The sequence below is a fragment of the Pelecanus crispus genome, chromosome 3, assembly GCF_030463565.1.
Source record: "Pelecanus crispus isolate bPelCri1 chromosome 3, bPelCri1.pri, whole genome shotgun sequence".
Classification (NCBI taxonomy): domain Eukaryota; kingdom Metazoa; phylum Chordata; class Aves; order Pelecaniformes; family Pelecanidae; genus Pelecanus; species Pelecanus crispus.
Genome location: NC_134645.1, coordinates 68,919,329 through 68,934,773, shown reverse-complemented (window position 1 = coordinate 68,934,773; position 15,445 = coordinate 68,919,329). Strand labels below are relative to the sequence as shown.

The window sequence follows — 15,445 nt, the reverse complement described above, 5'->3', positions numbered from 1 at the left end:
TCCCCTGAGGTTTCTCTGAGCCCTGAGCGGGACCTGTGGGGCTCAGGTTGCAACTTCTCCCTGGGGATTTGGGATTGGGGTGGGCTTGGGAGATAGGGAAGTACGACCCTGGCAAGGTGGCACAGGGCACGTGAGGCTGAACAAGAGGGACAGCTCTTGGTGAAATGAAGGTCTTGAAATGTCACATTCTGCTCTGGAAGTGGCTACTCTACTGGAAGCCCCTGAAACCTAGAATTGCCAATAAAGGCTTATATGTCAATAAGCAATCTCCTGGAGCCTCCATTCCCATGGACTACTCTCTGTTGCTTTTCACAAATGCTGGATTTGAGTACAGTAGGCACGTGCTGTTTTCCTAGAAATATTGAAAAAGTTTAATTGTTTCTAATTGTCTATTTGCAAGCCCAACAGGCTGCAGATGCCAGCGCTGCTGCACTGCGGGTCATTTTTAAGGAGGGGGACCTGCCAGTGCCATCCTTTGCTTCCACAGTTGTTTGTTGCTGCAGAAAGAGGGAGCGCTGTGCATGAGCACTGCTGGTGTCGTGGCACTGCAGGAACAGCAACTCAGCTAGCGCAGAAACTACCAGTGTCAGAGGCTGTGCCCTTTCATGCCCACCATCCCCTGCCCAGTCTCACGAAGACATGCCTGGGCAGCCTGACTTTTCAGCAGAAGAGCTTCGTTTATATTCTCAGTAGCTGCTGTATGTCATTCGAATATGCTTTTTGGATCACCGAAGGGGAGGTAAGGGTGCGCTGGAGTCAGTCTGAATTTGATTTTTTATTTGTCATCAAGTTCCTGCTTGCAAGCCATCTCCTGCACAATACCTGTGTGACTGGAAGGCAACAGATGGCAGCAACAGGAGGTTTAGCTGTTTAAATGTGACTCTACCAGCCTGCATAACTTTTTGTTTTAGCAGGTGAGGCTTGGTGAAGAGAAAGTAAATATCTCTCTTTTCTTCTCCCCCTTCCCTTTTCCCCCTCTCTGTAGTCCATTTTGTTCTTACCTGCAATTGTCGTTGCTTCTTCCTTCTGTGCCTTGCAAGCCTTGTTGCCCCAGCTGCCCACATGGACTAATGCTGTAAATGGACCCCCTTGTGCAGGTCCCTTTTCTCCTTTCCCTGCTTTCTAACATGCTGTATATAGATCTGTAACCACACAATGTTACGTGGGTCATTTCATACCACAGGTTTTGAAGCTTTCACTGAACATGTGCTCCTCATTTTCTGGGTGCATGCCAGGACTTGATTTTTACAGGTAGTCAGCACTTGCAGCTGAAGCCAGTGACCATCATGTTTTGACTATATACAGTATTTTTGTAATATGAATTATCCTGGCATCTCAAGTTAGCTGCCTAAATTAGCGTCTACTGTTAACATCAGTTTCTTTGCACTTCATCTCCTCATCCACATTACAGGATAAAAATTACTCCTAGCTTCATGGAAGTGTTGCCATTGCAAATGTTCCTAAGACATCAAGATATTATCTAACAATGAGCCTTGGCAAATGAAGGAGGGGTACAGGTTGCATCCTTTGTGATAGAAGAGCAATGATCTGTAAGAAAAGACTCAGCAGAAAACAGCTGGCATTGTAAAACTCCCTTGGCAAAACACAAGAGTGGTTACATTAAGTTTTGCACGACGTTCAAATGTGAGAGGTTTTGTGCCTGCTTTTTGTTTAGTCTAACACTGAACTTGGAAAAATCCCTGCAAACAGAGGCTAATGTTAACATGAATAAACAATCTAAAATGCCTAGTATAACATTAAAGATAGGCTTAGAAAATCTTCAACAAAATGAACGTTTAAGCCTGTTGCTAGGTAATGATGATTGATCAAACTTAAGCTTTCTTTTTATATAGCTCTGGTCCTTATACATAGAGACATCTGATACTCTCGAGGTATAGCTAAATGACATCTATTATGAAAGGCATGACATATGTATTTTTACCCACACCTGCCAAAGCCTTCTGTCTTTCAGTCTAGCTACCAGGAAGTAGAGAGGAGAGAGATTTAGGTATTAGCAGCACGTAGCCAGCACAGTAATAAATGCTATATGGAAAATTTAGAAAGGTCTCTAACAAGTATGGGGGAGTGTATCCTAAAGAGTCTGTAAATAAGTTAGCAATGGCATAGGCCTAAAGTTCACTGTACTCTCTTTGCTCAACTTAATGGAGTTGATGCTAAGGCATTAAAACTGCTTATCATTGTTATATTTTGCCTAAGGGTTTCATAAATGTTGCAGAATGAGGTTTAGATTTTTCCAAAACCATTTATAAATTTGATATGAATTACTGAGTAAGTTTTGCCTGAAAAAAATAATGTCTTTTCCTTAAAGAACCCCAAAACTATAACTGAATAGTCCTTGTCAGTGTACAAAAAGAAATCTCAAATGGCTGGAAAACACAGCAAGGTGGGTTGCAGAATAGAAAAATAACTATCCTATAAAAACTGACCTTAATGTTTCCATGTATTTGACTTTGATAAATTCAAGTATGTCTCATACTCCTAACACTCATTTAGAAGTAAATGTTCAAACATTTTTGTTACAAAACTCATCACTTGATCGTGAGGACTATCTCTAAGGTACTCTACTGGGGTTTTTTTATGTTTTATGTTGTTATGTTTTGCAGTATGTGAGCTGGGCAACCAACTGTATGCAAATACATAATCTCCTTTTTTTCTGCAAAGGGTTTTCCTAAAGATCGACTGTTTTTTCTGACATTGAAAAATATTACTGCTTCCTACATTATTTGCTGCTTTTGTATCCTGACACCATCACAGCTACCAGACTATGAGTTCATCAAAATAAACTTTAACATTAGAAGCAGCAAATGAAGATAGATAGGCAGTTAAAATCATGTACTTACAATACACTTTTTATATTGTACATATTTGTAACGGAAATCCAGTGGTGCCATGAGAATATGCCAGCGGTGTACCCAGGTGGCCAAGAAGGCCAACAGCATCCTGGCTTGTATCAGAAATAGTGTGGTCAGCAGGAGCAGGGAGGTGATTGTCCCCCTGTACTCATAGAATCATAGAATCATAGAATCATTTAGGTTGGAAAAGACCTTTAAGATCATCCAGTCCAACCATTAACCTAACATTACCAAGTCCACACTAAACCAATCAAGGGTAGACTAGACTAAACCATGTCCCCAAGTGCCATGTCTACCTGTTTTTTAAACACTTCCAGGGATGGTGACTCCACCACCTCTCTGGGCAGCCTGTTCCAATGCTTGACTACCCTTTCCGTGAAGAAATTTCTCCTAATTTCCAACCTAAACCTCCCCTGGCACAGCTTGAGCCCATTTCCTCTCGTCCTATCGCTAACTACTTGGGAGAAGAGACCAACACCCACCTCACTACAACCTCCTTTCAGGGAGTTGTAGAGAGCGATAAGGTCTCCCCTCAGCCTCCTCTTCTCCAGGCTAAACAACCCCAGTTTCCTCAGCCGCTCCTCATAAGGCCTGTGCTCCAGACCCTTCTGGTTTAGTAGGCATGGTGGTGTTGGGTTGGCAGTTGGACTGATGATTTTAGAGGTCCTTTCCAACCTTAGTGATTCCTAGTTTTACTTTAATTAAGAAATAATCCAGCCACCAAGCCAGGAAACATGAAATTAATTATTACTCTACCCTTAATTGGTTTAGTGGTGGACTTGGTAGTGTTAGGCTAATGGTTGGACTGGATGATCTTAAAGGTCTTTCCCAACCTAAACGGTTCTATGATTCTATCCAAACAGACAATGGAGTATTTCACTTACAACATTATAGTAATGAATAGCTACAAGAAATATTTTAATACTTTCACAGATGGAGGATACAAGTGCTTCTGCTAATTCTTAATTCATTTCTAAACTGAAAAAGAAATTAACATATTGCTGTCAATATGCTAAGTTTCTGTTTCACCAAGACTGATCATTTCTAGCTGTGTCTGATCCACAGGTAGACAACACTGGGTAATGTTGTTATGCTCATCCATGGCTTAAGTAGGAGGTGCTGTTTGTCTGCGGTGTCAAGAGGCTAATTTTTAGAAGGTATGCTGGAATTATTTCTCTCTTGGGCTCCATGACATCTCACAGTCCATCACAAGGGCAATGAGAAGCATTCCTGTATTAGCTGTAGTAAGCCTTTTAATAATTGCTGCTGTCTTTATTGACCTATGCAAGTTATTTCTCTTTTTCAACTTTCTTGCCCTGATGGTGGACGGTGACATTGCAAACACTGTCTGGATGAGGTGGGGTTATAATTTGATTCTTGGTTAATTAGAAATGTCTGACTCCTTCAGTTCAAACTCAGGTCATGGTCATTCTGTCTATCACTCACTATATCTGCACTGTGTACCTAGGAACGGTGTCCCATACTGCCAGTAATTCACCTATGAAAACAGGAGTTGATCATAAACATTTAGTTTTGTATTACTGGGTCTAATAGTTGCACAATCTCTGACTGCACCTCACTGTTCCATGTTATTTAATGGATAACTTGAGGTCATGATAAATAAAATATGTGTACAAAGACATGGCTGTAGTGTCCTGCTCTCTTTAAAAAAAAAAAAAAACCAACAGATTATTAAGACTCTGTCACTCTATTTTTGGTCAAGGTCTGCTTGTTTTAATTCAATATGTACAATAAAGTACATTAGATTTTACTCAGAGTTAAAGTTTCCCTGAAGTTGTTACCAGTCTTACTTAAGTCAGCCGTAAGGTTTGGATCACACTTGTTTTAATGCAGTGTTTTTCTACCTTCAACTGAAGCTTTGCATCAATAAAATCTATTAAGGACTTGTTTTTCTCTCCATGTGATCAGAGACACCATGGACAGGTGTGTCTTGTTTGCTTTAGCCAGTGTTAAGGTATAAGGAAGAAATATTGACGTGTGAAGAGTAGGCTTTTCCAGCTCAGAAAAGGATGGGGTTCATTAGGATACCATCTGGAGTAGTTTCTGAGGTGGAGTCATTGACGTGAATTACATATAAATTAATTTGATTCTTCTCCTTCAGCATATCTGTCCCAGAGTCAGTAAACACTCCTGTTCTTTCAGAAACTCAAATTATGTCCCATAAGGAAAACGTAGGAAAGGCCTTTTTTGTTTCCCCTAAAGATGAGCTAATGTTCTGTCTTTTCTAACTCCCACCTAGCAGGTAGGAAAGTAAGCACATAGCCGGTTAACTTTCCATGAATTCAACAGAAACTGTTCTAGGTGAATGTGATTTGTTGCATCGGTCATTCATTATCTCTCTGCCTCTGTATTCTGAATGTTTCTGTAATTTGCGTCATTTGAAATTGGCCTTTATTACAAAAACTCACATTTCCTAAAACTGAACTTCATCTAGTCACTGTGACCACCAAGTTCCTTCAGCTGAAGATCTGGTTGGTTTTTGCACTCGTTCCAGGGAACCCTTGCCCAAAAGCAAGGGTTCATGGTTCTTGTGCATTAAAATGGTGGAGCTATACTGAGTCTGCTGCAATGGTCCATGTAACTTTATCCTCTGCTTGGTTAAATTTTTGCTTTATCATCGGAAATAAGAAAGGGATTAATCAACTCCTCAGTGGTCCATCATATGACACCCTTGTTACCCTCTCAGGGAGAGGAAAGCTGTGCAGCAAATCTCGAAAACTACAGGTCAACCATTCTTCAAATTTGGTTTTAGTGTCATTTTAAAAGAATCCTGGACTTCTGTGTCCCTAATTGATGAGGTTTTAGAGTCCTTTCCTGATATCCTATAAGCTACTTAACTAGCAATATCAGTTGTATCCTACCCGTTTCCAACTGTGACAGGCTAAGACAGTCAGCTCTGCATGTATCTAGGAAGTATTCCATACTTCAGAAATGCCAGCAAGCGATATGTGAGAGATTTTTATGTTCAGTTATCACAGCCTGAATAGTGACAAGGGAACAGAACATGGCATAAAAATCTACCCTTGAATAAAAGAAAAATATTTCTTTAAAAATTAGTTATCTCCCCAGGGGCCCAATTTCATTAACACTAATGAACTCTTACTGACTCCACTGCTATAGATATTCTTGGAAAGTTTAACCTGATAGGAGAAAGATAAACCTAGTAATAATAAACTGAATGTCTACAGTTCTGCCCAATCCAGGTCTCCCAACTGTATTCCTCTTCAGTTTCAGAAAGTTTTTTATAAATTCCATGTCCATTTGGAGTACATTAAATACTCAGGATTAAAGTACCAGCAACCTCCAAAGTAAATGTTTGTATATTTGTATATTTCACATGCAACTGATGCACGTGAAGCATTTTTCTCTAGAATGTCCCCAAATTCTTCTTTTTTGTGGATTGGCAGGTAAACCTATTGATGCCAACCAGTGAACAAAGATTTTAATCAAGTGATTTGACTGCGACAACAAAAACAAAAGTCAAACTGAGTTCACGTGCCACTGCAGCAGCAGTCCGTCTTTTTTCTTCAGGTAAGAAAAGCATATTTCACCTAGAGGGCAGCCAAGGGAGGGATGGAGGTGAGCAGCAAGGCGCGAGAAGGCAGTGCGGCGCTGCGCCACACCCGAGTTTGCAGCTCTTGCAGAGTCTGCAAGGTCAGAGGGCTGCGAGCGGCAGCCACCTTCCCCCCAGCGGGGCTCCATCTTTCTTCCCACTCTACCCCACTGGAGCCAAGGCCTGAGCTCTCTCAAGGAGCAACCAAGTCTAGAATGGAAAGGTATCAAAGGTACCTCCTCTGGGGTAGAGAGGGAAAAAGCAGGGTTCAGGGGCAGCAGAGAAAGTTACGTTTTCCAGCTAAAAAACATTTTAGGGTCTTTTTCAGGACTGGAGTTTACAAGTCAGGGTGGCTCTTGCCTTTCTCAGAGCATTTCCTTGAGCTCTCCCAGGGCAGACAGCTGAGTGAGCAGCACTGAGGATGGATGGGGAAGCACCACAGTGGGGACCACCCTGAGGGCACAGCTCCCAGCTGCTCTGCTGCAGAGACATTTCCCACCGTATGTGCCTGAGCACACTGGCCCCAGTGCAAACCAACAGACCTGCGTGGTCAACGGGGTGACACTGCAGACCTTCATAACCAGCATGCTCAGTCTCGTTTGCCCTTCCCAAACTGTTGCCCATTATGGACAAGACAAGGGTCTCCTGGAGTGTACCAGACTGGCTCGGGGAGCGGGATCAGCTCCTACCCTTCAGTTGTGGCCATCTGTGTCTTGAAATTCTGGACACCACATGCGCTACGCACCCAACAGTCATGTGGGATTAGTACTGCCACAGGTCGGTCATAATCTCTCTTGACCAAAAGCTCCTCTGTTTGATGAAAGACTGGTCTGAGTTGCAACCACAAGTCAGGTGAGAAAAGGGTGAGGTGCTGGGCAAGGCACCAGCAAGCATGACCTCGAGGCCCTGCCTGTTTTGAATAACTGCTCCCAAGTGGTACCGTCCCTCCCCTGAGTACGGGCTCAGATGTCTTATTTCCAGGATGAAACAAGTCCTGCAAGGAGCCTCCAAAGTTGTGTGCTGAGAAGCAGCAGCACATGGGAAAACAGAAATCGTGATTTCAACAACTTCTGGATAACATACATTGGTGTGCGTGGAAGGGGAAACCACAGAGTGTTTCTTACATGCCACATTTAGGGCAGCTCAGTGCTAAGCGTGGGGCAGGCTGCAAGCCAGTGATGTGAAGGGCAGTAGGTGCAAAAGGCTACGGGACAAGCACTGAGGTGGGGACCACTCCAAGGTGTATGTGGTGTGAATGAGGCCTGTTTGTTGCAGAACATGATAGAAATCAGGCCCAGGACTGCCAGGACTAAGTTTTACATATCATTGCTAGAATTCCCAAATAATGTCCATTTCTCACACTACATGGTAAAATGTTGCTGGTACTAAAACATTGCCTTTTTCCTATGTTTTCACAGTTTTTAAGAAATTTTCCAAATACCCAGGAGAAGGTGCTGGCATACTATGTTTATATGGTAAGTCTGAGCTGAAATGCATTGGACCCAGCAGGCATCTGCCATGCACAAAGTGGTGCAAGCTCAGACGGACTGCAGAACTGAAGATGCTTTATGGAGCTCAGCCAGACTCAGCACCTGTGTGGGTTGTGGAGGACTACTTTCTCTCTCTAAGGCTGCACCTAAAACCATTTCAAATCTGGTTTTCTCTTCATTGTACAGTCCTTTGGTCAGAATGGGGCCAAGGCCCACTGAACATTAGGCCCTATTGATTGGTGTGTAAGGCTGAGTAACATGGACACTTAGTGCTTAGTCTAAAAAACAGGAAGGGGCAAAAGGGACAAAAAGAATTCCTTGGCAAAGATTTGTTCTGCAGTAAATTGACAAACTTCACATTTCACACATTTCGGTATCAGTCTTTTTTCTAGCATTATCCTGGCAATCTACATGATATCTTTGGGAAAACAATCATTTCTAATTAAAGATTTCATGTGACAGAGCATTCATACTAAAAAATAGTTGCACTGGCTCAAGCGCTATTAAAAAAAAGTACCACTGAAATAGGTACACAACAGAGTGATCACACTGCTTTCTTCTAAATAAACTCAAGTGCTGCAGCTGCTGAGCAAGACTGCAGAACAGGAATGATATAGGATAACTGACACAGCTCATGAGGAGGTGGATCACTGTAGGGAATTCCCCTCCTGTCTATGGTGACTGTGTAACAGTTAAGGAGTTATGTTATGGAGAGTTTCGCAGAGGATGCGGCAGGTCCTTTTCATAAAGCCTTCCGAAAAGCGTCACTGTTACGAGTGGTTTCGATGTGCTGTGCTTGCTTTTCAAACGTCCATCACGTAGCACCTAGTTGAGAAGAGAAAGAATTATACTAATAGTCCACTAACAGAGTAGCAATATTGCATGGTACAGAAAGGATAGGCCTTAGAGGTTGAATATTTTGATGCAGCACTTTTTTAAAAGACAATCGTGAGAGTGAAAGAAACCAGAATTTGCTCTGACTCTGTCATAACCTTCCCACATTTCGTTGGACCTGAAGGTCTTTAAAACTTCCTCCAGCTCCATCTTTGGAAAAAAAAGATAATTTTCTCCTCCTCATAAGAAGGTGAGAGTGAGAATAACTGATTCTCATTAGTTCTCATTAGTTACTCATACATGGCGATGAAGGTTATGTACATATCTAGGACAGTAATTTGAAATCTTTTTTGATTTGTAGACCCCAAAACAATGAAGCAATTTCCAGATGGAGGTAGAGGATTTCAGGCTACTTTCCATATGTTACTTTTCTTAGTTACTTTTTACAGTTTAATTTGAAATTGCTGTTGTTCATAGTCTGTGAACACCTGCAACTTTTTAAGAGTCTCTGTGACAAACAATATGCATGTATTTGTTAAGAAAATATATATATTTTTTTTTAAATTAGACCATGATCACATTTTAGCATACCAGTAAATCCTTTGATGTGTATATTTTTACGTTCAAAACAAATATGCAGGATAAGCAATACTTTTCCAATCTAACTTGTAAATACATCACCCTTGTTTCCCCTAAAACTCTTCAAGTCTTTTTCACTGTCTTCATTGTCTCTTCTAAGCTATTAAATACCTCTTTCAAATCAATTAAGATTTCATCTAGCCTCTTACAGAAATGTAATCTAAGGTTTATGAATGAAAACATGTTTTGGCAAAAATATATGATGAAGTTTCAAATAAAAAAATAAACCCTACAAAACCCTCAAAAATCCCTTTTAGCATTTTTAACTGCATAGGATCTCTGCTCTTATGCATGATACTCATTAGTATTTTTTCTTGCTTGGACAATTTCTCAGACTTTGATTTCTTTGCCTCCTAAAATACCTGTCAGCAGAAACCTGTAGAAAATAGCTCTTTGAAAGCTGCCATTTATGGATTTGGGACCTGAAGTGGGAAGACATATTTGCTAAAGAAAGCAGTGAAGAGACCCTCAGCCTTAGCATTTATACGTAAGGATAAATTCAATCCATCCGTTTAACTGTCCTCTTGAGTTACAGTCCGCAGAACCAAAGAAAGTGGTTCTTGGATGGGACTTTGCTGCCATATATGTTTCCAGTGCCACGATCTGGAAAACCTTGCATGAAACAGCTCCAGGATGTCCCATTACCTCAAACTCCCCGGGGGCCAGCTGCACTCCGCTGTACAAGACTTCTGGGAAGACGTAGTTCGTGCCAAACGTGCCGCTGAGGGAGAACATCTCAAACTTGGTCTGCGCAGTTTCCACCGGCTGCCCGCACGTGTTCAGGTCTGTGCTCTTGCACTTGAGCAGTGTGCATATCTGCGGGGAAGATGATACAGAAAAGCAAAATACCACTTAGCTTTCAACAATCAAGAGCTGGATTTGATTTTAAGAAAAGTCCTCATAATGCAGGAACAGACAAGTGTTTTGTGGTGTTTGGGGTGTAGGCATATACAACCCACACTCACCCGCACAAAACCAGTTACCTGCCAATGGTATTTTATGACAGAACCATGAAGGCCATCAAATGCACCCAGGACATAAACTTCATCTTCGCTCTTGTTTGCCATCCGATAGATCAAATGACAGCAGAGGTCTCCTTGGCAAACCGTGTAATTTCCAGCTTTGTGCCTGAGCTCACTGAAAGTGAATATATCCCGCCGGACAGCTCCCAGAAAAGTGTCTTTTCCTCCTGAGAAGTTCTTGATACTTGTGGCAAAGGAGCTCCAGTTGACGGCGGGGGGGTAGGTGGGAGAAAGACGGGGGCGTGCACTCAGCTCTGCTACCAGGAGACATCCCTCCTCAGTCCCACTGTCGTAATGGTAGGCGACGGGTCCCTCCGGCGTGAACAGCCCGCTGCCTGCCAAGGACACCCACCAGCCCTCTGTCAGCCCAGCCGGCACCCCAGAGCACAGCTCGGCAGGGGGCCAGCCACCCCCTGTGCCACACCGGTGGGCTTTTTCAGTGATGCTACTTTCCGTCAACAAGCTACGGAGAATTTTGGAAGAATTTTAAAGTGCAGAACTGCTAAAATACCCATCATAGAGTAAAAACATGACCTAAACTTCACAGGTTTTGTGCTTCGCTGGATCTTGAATCTGAGCCTTAAGTGGCAACTTGACACATGACCATCCCTTTTTTTTTAAGAACTTTGGTTAATTTAAATATAAATCAGAGCTCTAAGACTGGCATATTTGCCAAAGCAGGAAACAATGGGGGTAATTATGTTTCACAGAAGGAAACCCAGGGCTGTGGCCTAAACTCAGCTCAGTCTATTTAGGGCAGGCAAAAATGCTCCTTTGTGGCTTCGGCTTTGGCTTCAGGGGAGAGTTACAGATGCAGCTACAGCAATGTTTTCTCAATTTACAGAAAAAAAATTGGCAGTAAATATCTATTCATATCAGACCGAAACATAAATATCTCTAATCCTTCAGCAGCCGCAAAAACCTGGAAAAGTTTTATTCAATATACAACAGGAATCCTCCTTTTAGTTTTAGGTTATTAAGTTCTGTTTAAAACATTTTTTCTCCATTGAATTGTTGACTGAATTTTAAACAAAAAATGTTGCTTCTAAAGGAGAGGCTGAAAATCTAAGTGAAACTTTGTGCTATTTTTGAAATAAAATTTCACTTCTATATTATCAAAATTTCATGTCATGCAGTTTCTAATTTTACCTCTCCCAGAACATTCAACATTTCCTTGTCTGAAGCTGTTTACTACATTCAATACAACATCAAGAATATTTTTATTCTGATTTAAATACTATTTTCCAGAGACTTCACTATTTGTAAAACATTTTTGCCTGCTTCTGAATCCAGTATTCTGAAGACAATTTCCCTTTTCCCAAATGCAACTCACCTGTCATGGCCAAGCTGGTGTGGTGAGTATTTGCTGAAAGCAAATTGACGCCCATGCCCATAGCCCAGGCAGAGTGAAACTCAACCGCAGTCAGAAATGGCAGGACGTTCATCCAAGCTGTTGGGAAGAGCACGGTGTCCACCTGCAACTCGCTCACCAGGACCACGGCAGGCTCCCGGAAAAGGATGTCAAAGCACGTGAAAATGCCAAACTTCCCAAAGGGGGTCTCAAAGGTGACAGCTTCTGGCTCTTTAGGGTAATTAAACTGAGTTTCTCCTCTAAATAGGTGGTACTGCAGGTGAAGAAAATGGCATATTGGAAACTAAAAATAAGGCAAGGTTATGAACATCTACTTTTGTGTCTGAGACAGGCATTAAGGCAAAGCTGGGGGCTGAGGTACCTGAGCTGGCCAGCACAGCGGATTTGCATCCATCCAGCTGACTCTCTCCCGCTGCAAAATGGGGTGGCTGCACCCCAGCTGTCTCCTGGAAGCAATGCCCAGCCAACATTAACTGCCAAACCCTGCCAAGATGTCACCTGAAAAAGCACTATCTGGCTTGGCTAAAACTGTGCTGAGGACCAGCTAACATTTGCTGAGTATGGAAAACTCTGTCACTGCTTCTTTCCCATGTAGTATCATAAATGTAGCACTTAGGTGTTTGGTATCCGGCATGCACTCTGCAGCTGCGGTGTTCCTGGAAACAATGCCTGATCGATCAAGCACTTGCCTGCTTTTCCTTCTGGCCATAAGATCCTTGCATTGGATCATCCTGGATTGGTTGTCACTCTACAGTTATGTAAAATTATTGTATAAACCATCTGAAATTGATGCTAGAGAGATGAAAAGTATACTGATAATCAATTACAGGCTGAAATGCCTCTTTACCTTGTGGTAACGAGCCACCAGTTTCCCCTCTGGGTCAAAGACAACGTCGGTGTTGTACTGATAGCGACCATCGCTGGGGCAGCCAGGATCACTGGAGTTACATGGCTTCTTGTCCCCAATATTTGCAACCACATAGATGGAGTTATCCCTGGCCATGCAGCTGAGTCGTTCCTGCACTGGTGCTGGAGCAAATCTAATGCATTTTTTGTGAAAGAAAACAACCCCAGAATTTTACAAGTTTAAGTTCAGATGTGGAAGAAATACATTCATAATTACTATTCCACTAAGTGCATATCCCCAGGTACAGAAAAAGGGACAGATCATAGCTTCTGTTCATTTTCTTCTCTGTTCATAGCATAATTTTAAATTACTGGTCTCTTTTAGCTTTAAAAAATGGTCTCCCTGTATTCTTCTTTCCTGTACCTTTAACAATGTTATTTTCTTTGTGGATATAATTCCCAGTCAACACACATACAGAGATACGGACAGCTTCAGAAAACAGAGGAGAGACTAAATCAATATAGAAATATAAACTTAAAAATAAATTCTCAGACAGACCTAAATCTTGATTTAAAAGACCATTTTAGCCTTTTTTAAGCCTCTTCAATCTGTTTAAGGCAGCTGCCCATAAGCTTTTAGGAAAAAGTGGCCACAGCATTTACAGAGCTTAGGACTCTTGAAATCTTGCTTCATGAAGACTCAGAACAGAAGAATACAAAAGCTTAGCTTAGACACGAACCTGCTGTCCCCTGCTCACACACATTCAAAGCAGCCCTGTGCAACACAGCAGACTGTGCAAGCACTTGGATTTCTAAAAGGCATTTCTTTCAGATCTAGAGAAATATTTTGTGCAATTTGATTTAGAAATCACCAAGCCACATGAGCTGAGGATTGAATCACCTTCTCTAATTTATGCATCTGATATGACAATAAACTAGCTTATACTTACAGAAGATTTTCACAATTGATCTGAAGTGATAAAGTTTTACATGTTTTAAAAATAATTATTTTGCCTAAAATTTCCTTATTTTCCTCCTTTTGCAATTTTTAAAAGTGAGACTGTCTCAATACTTTTTACCTTGTATATTCTAATTACCATTTAATTAACAGTTCTAAATCTCTTTTCTATGGCACTTGGGATTTTTAATAGATCAAAAGCATTAGCAGTTCTCAAGCATTTATTGGGAGCAGCTCACGACTCCGTGAGACACTAGTTTGAAACCATGTAAATCACTGCAGAAGAAATCACCTTGTGGGATCGGTGCAGGGAATCCAGTTCACCGCTGGATCAGGGATATCCTCCAGGTAGGGGTAGATGGTTTCCCTTGTGAAACGCCAGCCATAAATGCCATCTTCAGGAGTCACAATGATGTGGGCACCCTGAGACAACAGGCTCCATTAAGAATTCAGCCATCAACAGATAACCAGGAGGGTCAGCAAGAGCAGAACACATGAATTAACAACACTCCTGATACACTTAGTACCTGCTGGGCGGCTTCCTTGATGGCCTTTTCCAAGACATCCATATTTTTGTTCATCAGGGCCAAAGCATTGTCAGGAGAAACAGGCTTGTAAGTGTCTTTTGGCTGGATGACCGCATGCTCGTAGACGGCTGCAATGAAGGTGTCGGAGGCGAGGGCCTGAAGGACTGTGAGTGCAAGCACCACAGTGTGCAGGAGAGGCTGGGAAGGGAGCATGGCTGGTGCCTCGCAGCTCCTGGACTGAGCATGGGAAATATAAGGCGGATAGAAAGAGGAGTAAAGACTAATATTTGCTTTGGAAATAATCTTCTATTGAGTAATCTGGGAAGGTACAGTATAGTTCTGCCAACAATCAGGACATTTATTTACGGTAAGAAGTCAAAGAAACATTTATAGGAATTGGATCTTTTTTCTATTTTGCAATGCTGTGAATAAAACATGAACAAAAGGCTAAGAGAGCATGTCAGAAGCCATGGTGATCTACAAGAGTCTCTGTGGAAAGAGCACTTACAAACTCCATTCATACACCCCTCTCCAGGCTTCCAAACCCATTTCAGGGTGAGCCCAGACTCTCCTGGTTAGGGCACACTACTCCATATAACCTTACTGCACGTGGCTGCCATTGGTTAAAAATTCAGCCAGGGCTGAAAGCAGACCGCCTGCGTGAAGTGCAGCCATCACGCTTCAGAGTGTAGCTGATTTATCTATGCTGACGAGACACATGGTCCTGCTGTGTCTCTTGCCTTTGGCCAATGGCTTAGTATAGTTCTAGCAGGTGCCCTGAGAATGTCCTCCCTCCCGGGTTCATACTGCAGTATAAACTAACCCTCAAACTGTGCTGATCTCTCTGCCTAGAGATAACACATTTGCTTGTTTTGTGAGAAAAAATAAAACAATACAGATTTTTTTTTTCACTATTTTTGTTGCAAAACGCATTTTTTGCACAATAAGCAATTTGAAATTACTCATACGAAGCAGCTTTTTCCTTGTGGAAAGCAATTTTTGCATAGTGTTTTGGAAATCAAATATTACTATTCTAGTTTCAGGTACTTCATAAAAAAAAAAACTTTGTTAGAACCTGCGGTATGTCTGTGAGGGTAAAGGAACATAACCTGGCTGATCATTTACCGCTCAGCAAGAAACCAAGGAAAATATACTTCATCCTGACAATGTCTTCCTCTTCACTATGTAGTTTCACCCAGAAGTCTTATTTCTGTCCATCAGCATCAAGGCCACCTCAGAAGAAACCAGCACTTCAGTGTCCTCTGACAAGACCATGTTGTGCTCGTAGACAGCTGTAACGTAGCTGTCCA

General features: G+C 42.0%; 1 protein-coding gene across 1 annotated transcript; it reads right to left on the bottom strand.

Annotated features, from left to right (window-relative positions):
• Positions 1-8,542: 8,542 nt before the first annotated feature.
• LOC104036070 (pantetheine hydrolase VNN2) lies at positions 8,543-14,361 on the bottom strand. Its single transcript, XM_075707138.1, has 7 exons — positions 14,136-14,361; positions 13,901-14,031; positions 12,652-12,844; positions 11,766-12,057; positions 10,394-10,767; positions 10,056-10,226; positions 8,543-8,762 (listed from the first exon to the last, which is right to left on the bottom strand). The coding sequence occupies exons 1-7, from the start codon at positions 14,346-14,348 to the stop codon at positions 8,643-8,645; spliced, it is 1,494 nt and encodes a 497-aa protein (XP_075563253.1). The 5' UTR covers positions 14,349-14,361; the 3' UTR covers positions 8,543-8,642.
• Positions 14,362-15,445: the final 1,084 nt, after the last annotated feature.

Bases quoted from the DNA above. Each gene is read 5' to 3' on its own strand.
- LOC104036070 (XM_075707138.1), bottom strand. From the start codon at position 14,348: ATGCTCCCTTCCCAGCCTCTCCTGCACACTGTGGTGCTTGCACTCACA. The intron at 10,768-11,765 runs GTGAGTTGCATT...TGTCCTTGGCAG, and splicing joins CACCAGCTTGGCCATGACAG to GCAGCGGGCTGTTCACGCCG. The intron at 10,227-10,393 runs GTAACTGGTTTT...TCTTCCCCGCAG, and splicing joins TCATAAAATACCATTGGCAG to ATATGCACACTGCTCAAGTG.